Raw genomic sequence first — 7,663 nt, 5'->3', positions numbered from 1 at the left:
TGGGTGACCGCGACGGTGAAGGGAGCCCTCAGCGTCTCCACCCTGCCCTTCAGGGCCGGTGGCCCCGGCCATGCCGCCCGTCAAGGCCAGCGGCAAGGAGTCCTTGGTGCTGCAGTGCGAGTGGGAGGTGTGCACCTACGTGGCCTCGAAGATGGAAGAGTTTTGCGAGCACGTGGCCCAGCACCTGCAGCAGCACCTTCCCGGGGAGCACCGGGACGAGATGGACCCTCTCGGTAAGGAGCTAGCAGTGTCAGCCGCTGTGGCTCATGAGCCATCGCTCTTCTCTGGGATACTTCATTGTGAGACAATTTTCCTCTGCCTCTGCCTGTTGCAGGACTGGAATCTCATGAAAAAAGCCGTGGTGTTTCACTGTCTGCGGAAGCCTGAGCTTGGAGAGTTTCCACCAGACCATTATAGCCTGTATATCTCCTGTTTGTGTTGCAGAGGAATACACGTGTTTGTGGCAGGGGTTGGTTTCTGTTCCCCAGAGAGCTCAGCTGACCTCATTCGCCACGTCTATTTCCACTGCTACCACACCAAGCTGAAGCAGTGGGGACTACGGGCCCTGCAGAACCAGTCAGATGTAAGCCATTGCCAGCTGGACTTCCAGAGCCGCAATATCATTCCTGAGATCCAGGAGAACTTTCTGTGTCTGTGGGAGTACTGTGAGGTGAGAACAGGGGACCCAGTTTTGCTTTCCTATGTTATTTGTGCCATGGCGGGCCAAGGGCTGCTTTTGTCCTGCAGCTCACTTGTATGCCTGCCTGTTCGCTGTGTTTGTGTGAAAGCGTCTGTTGTGCTCTGGCTGAGGCAGAGCACAAGGCCAGTTTGTGCTGATCTTTTCACCCTGTTTTGTCTGTCCCTGCTCCCCAACAGAGATCATTTGATAATCCCGAGTGGTTCTATCGGCACGTGGAGGATCACAGCTTCTGTTCGGAGTACAAAGCGGCAGGGAAGGAGAACCACGTGGTCCTCTGTGGCTGGAAAGGTTAGTGGGTGCATGCAAAGCCTCTCTAGAGAGCTTTGCACAGGGCTGGATTGCGAACGTTGTACAGGAGCACTCCTTGGCAGGGTTTCAGAGAGCCTCTTGAATTTCAAAAATATGTGTGCATGGTCCTAACAGTGAAATATTCCTGTAGAATTTCCTTCAGGGGATCCAGTTGAGTGCTTAATATTGAACTTTTCATTTATATTTAATTAGTAACTAGAAGAAAAGGCTCCACTTTCAATAATTTCTCTCTCCTTTGTTTGTGCAATTGCCTTAGCTGCTTGTGGGCAGGGGGGGCATGCCAGTTGTACACTAGTGATCTCATCCTGCTGTGACCCTGCTCTGTGGGCTTTTTGGAGCAGGGAGTTGATCCTTGCTAGTCAAAACAGAAGCAAGAAGCCTGCCATTCAGACAGGTTGTGGATCGTGGCCCACGTGTGAAGGATCTTAATGGCATTCCATTGTTTCTGTTTAGACTGCGATTGCACCTTCAAGGGGCGCTGCAAACTGCGGGAGCACTTGCGCAGCCACACGCAGGAGAAGGTGGTGGCCTGTCCTACCTGTGGGGGGATGTTCGCCAACAACACCAAGTTCTTTGACCATATCCGCCGTCAGACTGCGCTGGACCGTAAGCTCCTGCGGGCAGGGGAGGAGTGGGTTGTGAGCAGTCCTCTGGCTGGGCCATTTGGTTTGCTAGACCTGCCTGTTCTCTGCAAGTAAAGGGCACGGGTGTGCTTAGAAGCAACCTTGCTTCTCTGATGCCTGGGAACTAAGACACTGATGAATCTCTGAGAAGTGTCTTCTTGCAGAGGCAGGAGGATTGGAAGCTGACAAGGCTGCACAGGGCTCACACTGCTGCAGCCAGAGCTGTTCCTCCTGTAGGGACCCAGGACTGAAGTCAAAGGCAGCAGCTGGGCACTTGCAGCAGCACTGGGATTTGCTTGTTGAGTTCTCTTGTGCTGTGCTGGCGATGTGTGTGTGTGTGTGTGTGTGTGATGGTTGCTCCCCAGTTCCTGCACTGGCAGCACAAGGAGGTTGTGTGAAGGGGAGGCAGATTGGTCTTTGCAAGTGATTTTTTTTTTTGTTTGGCTTTGTAGTCAGTGTCTGCTATCTCTGCCTGGAGAGAAGGGTTCCCAGCTCCACTATAACTACTTCTTTTTCTTACTTGCTGCTCTTTGTGCTGTTCTCTCTGCTTTGATCTCTTTTCTCACCATCCCCTCCCCTTTCTCCCTGGCCCTGATGCTGCAGAGCAGAGGTTTCAGTGTTCTCACTGCTCCAAGAGGTTTGCCACAGAGAGGCTGCTCCGTGACCATATAAGGAACCATGGTGAGTAAAGGCCCCTTCTCCCAGCTGAGACTCTGAAGAGTGTGTGCTCTGCCCTGCTTTCTGGTGACGTTTTCCACCCATTCTTTCGCACAGTGAACCATTACAAGTGCCCTCTGTGTGACATGACCTGCCCACTGCCCTCCTCCCTGCGCAATCACATTCGTTTTCGGCACAGTGAGGAGCGGCCGTTCAAGTGTGACTACTGTGACTACAGGTGAGGACCAGGGCTTTCTGTCTTCCCAGGCTGGTGACGGAGAAGCACTCAGAGGCACGTGTGTGTGTGTGTGCTACACAGTGTTCAGCTTTGTTCCCTTATCATTTCCTTTTAGCTGCAAGAATCTTATTGACTTGAGGAAACATCTGGACACACACAGCAAAGAGCCAGCCTATCACTGCGAGTTTGAGGCTTGCAGCTTCACTGCACGTTCCCTCTGCTCCATCAAACTGCACTACCGGAAAATCCATGAGGTGGGAAGGAAGCAGAGGGCTATTCTGCTGTATACTCTCTCCCAATGAGGCTGAGAACTAAGTGCAACATGCTGTACAGAAGCATGAGGGGAAAAAGCTAAAATCATGTGAAGTGCCCCAGGCTGACCAGGGCTGTAGGAACGTGAGGTCAGGTTGCATTCCTCTCTCACTGCTGCAATGATATGTCATGTCAGTCTTCTCAGAGAACCTGAATCCTCCTTCCGTGCATATGCATGGGTACCAGGCCTTCTGTTCAGGCTCATGGGGTATTCACATCCCTCTCTCTGCCCTTCAGGGTGACTCAGAGCCCCGGTACAAGTGCCATGTCTGTGACAAGTGCTTCACACGTGGAAACAACCTCACTGTTCACCTCAGGAAGAAACACCAGTTCAAATGGCCCTCGGGGCATCCTCGCTTCAGGTACTGGCCATCCTTAGCTCCTCACTACCTCCTCTCTAGTACAAGAGACAGCTGGAGCTGCATCCTGCATCTTGCTGAAGCAGAGATCTGGCAGTGCTTGGGCTCTGACATCTGCCTGTAATGTGCTCAAGACCCATTTCCCAGTGGCTGGGAGGCACTGCGCAGCAAGCATTCGGTGGGATCTGGCACAACAACAGAGCAGTGCTGGGTGGCAGCTCCAGCAGTGGGTCAGAGATTAGGGGCAAGGGCAGCAGTGGTGCCATCACAGCTGCGTCTGGTGGGATGCTTCTGAGCTTGGCAGGGCCCAGGTCCAGGGTCCCACTCGAGAGAGCTGCTGCAGATCGATCTCTTGATAGATGTCTCTGCTGCATCCTCTCTAGGAAACTCCAGAGCCTAAAAGCTGGGAGGGGAAGAGGATGGACTTCAAATGCTCCCAGTGAAACAGAGTGGTGGAAGGAGATGGGTTTGGGACATGATAGAGGCTTGGCAGAAAACTCAGAAGCTGCCACGTGTGCTTTTAGGGGTAGGGACTGAAGGATTTTTATCTTACTTGCCCAGTATCATCTACGTAGCACTGGGCATTGGAGTCTAGAATATAGTACCCCTTCCTCGGCTGCTGCTTCAGGCTGCTACCTGTCTCTTGGGAAGGGGCTGCAGTGTGACTGGCTCCATCACCCCTGCCTATCTCTGCTCAGGTACAAGGAACATGAGGATGGCTACATGAGGCTGCAGCTGGTGCGTTACGAGAGCGTGGAACTGACAGAACAGCTACTGAAGGACAGAGAGAAGCGGGGGGAGGCACTGGATGGCTCAGCTGAGTGTGTGGTGCTGTCTGAGGGTGAGGGCAACCTGCAGGGCATCATTCTGGAGGCCCCAGCAGAGGCTCCACTAGTGGAGAACAGTATTGCTGAGCTGCAGGTGGCCCCGCTGCGCCTAGCAGCTTGCTCTGCTGACAACCATGAGCCAGCACGGCCGAGTGCCTTCCCAGGAGCAGCGCTGTCATCGGAGCAAGAACCCGGCACCCTGGCCAACCCCATCATCCGTGTGGTGAACCGGACCAATGAGCATGGGGAGAGTGAGACTGTGTATTATGTCATGGCCAGCACATCCTCAGAGGAGCAGCTGGCAGCACCTGGTGGGCTCACTATGGAGCTGGAGGAGAATGTCATGGACCGTCTGCAGAAGACGGCTGAGGAGCTGGGCATCCAGATCGTGTGAGGTGCTCACCTGCCTCTCTGCATGTGGAAAACTTGGGCCTCCATGGGATGTGCTGGTGGGGGAGGTTGGGAAGTGCTTGGGGGAGAGGGCTGAGCTTGTCTTCACCTATGTGCAGCTGGCTAACGTCCCCCTCTGCTGCCCCAGCCTCACTGGCTGCCGGTTCTGGTCAGCATGGGGAGAGGGGAAGGACGGGTCTCTCTCAGTTGTGGTCAAGGGGTCTGAGCTGCAAAGAGCCGTCTGTCTCCTCCTTTTGGGGATTAGGGACTAGCAAGCCTCTCCCACCCTTCCAGAAGGTTTGGCCTTAGCCTAACACAGGCCTTCCCCTTTTGGTTACTCACTGTTGATGTTGTCCCTGCTGCTATGCAGCTAAGTTGTCAGCCCTTGCTGAGCCTGGTCCTCAGCTAGGATCTCCCCAGGCAGGATGGTGTGCTAAGCAGACACTGCGGCTGAAGCCTCTTCTCTGGGGAGATGTGTGGCCCTTAGCAGGCCTGTTCTCCCCCATCCATACTTTGTTCTCCAGGGGATGGCATGCTCTACTTCTGCCTTCATCAGCAGTTCCCTGCACATCATCTTTCCTAGGTCATTCAGCTGGTGCTGTTGGTGGTGTTTGCACCACTGATCCCATTACACTGCACTGATCTTTGGGAGGAGAGGGCTGGAAGTGCTGTCCCTTGCAGGCTACCGCTACGCTGCAGCACTTGGGGATTGGGAGCTTCTTACTGCTTTTGTCCTTCCCTGGGTTTCCTCCCCACATTGGGGTTTGGGCTCCTGGTTGGGCAAAGTGTACTTTGGCAAGACAAATAAAAGTCAGACTGCCAGGCCAACCAGTGTCTGGTGTCTGTTTCAGCCCCATCTCTGCCAGCCGTGGCATGTGAGAGGGTGAGACTGAGTTGCCTAGAGCCTGCAGTGTGGGAGGTGGGTTCTGAAGAGCTGCCAGGATCTCTTGACATGTCCTACATGCTGCTGCTTGCTGCAACTGGCGACTGCCTTGGAGAGTGTGGTGTTCCCTGTCCCCGGAGGTAGCACTGGAAGGCCAGGTTTAGCTCTGGCACTCTTGTTCCCTGCTGTTCTGATGTGGGTTTGATTTTCGCTGCCTCCTTCAGGGCATGAATGTCAGTTGCCTGCAATGTAATTTTTTGAATGTAGAGAGTAGCCTGGGCTTGTGAGCAGAGCCAGCTTGCCCTTTGTCGAGTGATTTGGAGGAGGACAGTGAAGTTGGTGTCCCTGGAGTGACACTCGGACCCTCATCACCCTATGTGTGGAGGTGATGTGCCCAGACGGAGGTAGGGCGGTGCCCTGCTGATCTCCTGGGCTGGGCACTGATTCTTTTCCCCTTGCTTCCTTTCTCAAGCAGTTCAGCAAAAGCTGTTGGAATTCCAGGTTAATGGAGGAAATCACTTTATACTAAACCCTTGGCCATCTGCTCACTTTCTAATTACAAACACTGTGGGTGTGAGCCGTGGCTCTGCCCTTAGGATGGGGTGATGAGAGCAGCTCCTTAGGCCTGTACCCTAGGTGAGGGGCAGCGTGCTCTGCAGTTGCCGTACACAGGGGCTGCGTGAGGAGCAGGGATGAAATGGACAGAGCTGCCTGCTGCAGGCTGTGTGGGAAGGTTTCCTGGGGCTGGATCCATGTGTGAAGGGCAACGCGCACGCCTGCACCCCAGTACTGCTCTCTGCAGGGACCTGCACGCAGAGTGCTTCCCGTGGGCCAGTGAAACACAGCTGGGGCCATGCGCTGGGCACCTTGTGCTCGAGGCAGGGTGGGAGGCAGCTGGCTGTCCCACAGCAGCCCTGACAGCATGCACTGCAGGAGGATGCTGCTAGCTCTGGGGAGAGTATCCCTGGGCTACCAGCATGCGATGTGGCCAGGCCTTCCCCAGCCTTCTACACCTCTGCCTGGCCCTTGCTCCCTGGTACTTGGCAGAGCTGGGCCGAGGATACCTTCGAGAGAAGGGCCTCCTGCCAGGTTTGCATTTGCAGCACTTTAGCTTGGCCCTCTTTCCAACAGACGGGCCTTGGGGCTCTGCTGCCAAAGCCACAGCTGCACCTGCATTATCTTGGACCACAGTGCTCCTGCACTACTTGAGTGCTAGGTGTTGGGAGTGGAGGCGAGGCTTTGGTGGCTGGGAGGAGTTGTCCCTTTAAACACTGGGTCCAGGGAAGGTAATCTGCCAGAGATTATCTGCTGGGGAGAGGATTGGCATTAAAGGGAATGTCTCCTCCCTTCCCCCATGTCCTACAGCATCCCCTGTCCTGTGTGTATGGAAACCAAGTTCACTTTCTCCTGGGCAAGCAGAGAGAGGGCCTTTGATTTGAGGGGCAAGGGGAGGAGGGCAGAGTGTGCGCTATGGGACTGGGCCTCCTCTTCCTTGCCGTGCTGGCCACGCTGGTCTCCTGCGAGGACCCAGAAGGTAACAGGGTGTTTGGGGGAAGAGGGGCTTACAGGGTGCCCCAGAGCTGCTGGCACCTGGCTGGACTGGTCTTCCCCAGCAGGGAGCAAGACCTTTGTCACATCCCTGTGCTGAGGCTTGGCACAGGGGAAGCGGGAGCTGGCTTGCAGAAGAGCTAGGGACCGCAAGTGAATGCATTCCTCACCACAGCAGGGGTTGTGGGGTGGAATGAGGGTGAGCCTTTGCTGGGCTTATACCACCTCCCTGCAGGTCTCTGAGGGCTGGGGAGCTGGCGGGAAGGGTGGTCCTTGGCCCCCTGCTCCAGCCTTGCTCTGCCTTGCTCCCTGCGGCACCAGGAGACCTGGATACTTACTGGTCTGGCACAGCGCCCATCTGCTTGGGGGGCTGCAAGGGGAAGCACAAGGAGCTGAAGAGGAGCCAGTGCGGGAATGGTAGCTGCTGTTGGCTGGGCTACAAGTCCTTCTGCCGAGGTACAGCCAGAGGGGGGAGATGGGGGGGGGGCCTGGGGATGGCTGCAGGGCTTGGCTCAGCCAGCCTGGGAAGGGCAGGTTTTGTGCCACACACACGTCTGTGGACTTTCTCCAGCAGCCAAGTCCTTGGGCCACAAGGGGACACAGCCTGGGGCACCTGCAGAGCCTGCCCAGCACCCTGGTCCTTGCCCAGGACCTGCAACTTTGTCCGGGTGCATCTCCTTGGGCTGCTGTTCTGCTGAGCAGGCTGCACAGGGTGCTAGCCCTGTGCTGCCCACGGGAACCTCCCTGTCCCCAGTGAACTGCGGGCGACCCGAAGCGGACTTCAACTCGGTGGTGTACGGCAACGACTGGTGGGTTG

General features: G+C 55.7%; 1 protein-coding gene across 1 annotated transcript; it reads left to right on the top strand.

Moving 5' to 3' along the window:
- Positions 1–62: 62 nt before the first annotated feature.
- On the top strand, positions 63–4,507 carry LOC104074624 (histone H4 transcription factor-like). Its single transcript, XM_009574801.1, is given in 10 exon segments — positions 63–233; positions 445–465; positions 468–670; positions 877–988; positions 1,463–1,615; positions 2,236–2,313; positions 2,407–2,527; positions 2,643–2,781; positions 3,077–3,201; positions 3,897–4,507. Coding segments are annotated over 10 exon segments (1,638 nt in total). The 5' UTR covers positions 63–70; the 3' UTR covers positions 4,420–4,507.
- The last annotated feature ends 3,156 nt before the right edge of the window (positions 4,508–7,663 follow it).

The sequence above is a fragment of the Fulmarus glacialis genome, unplaced genomic scaffold (genome assembly GCF_000690835.1).
Source record: "Fulmarus glacialis isolate BGI_N327 unplaced genomic scaffold, ASM69083v1 scaffold21933, whole genome shotgun sequence".
NCBI lineage: Eukaryota > Metazoa > Chordata > Aves > Procellariiformes > Procellariidae > Fulmarus > Fulmarus glacialis.
The sequence above is the reverse complement of the archived record's forward strand: the minus strand, read 5'-3'. Positions and strand labels throughout refer to the sequence as shown.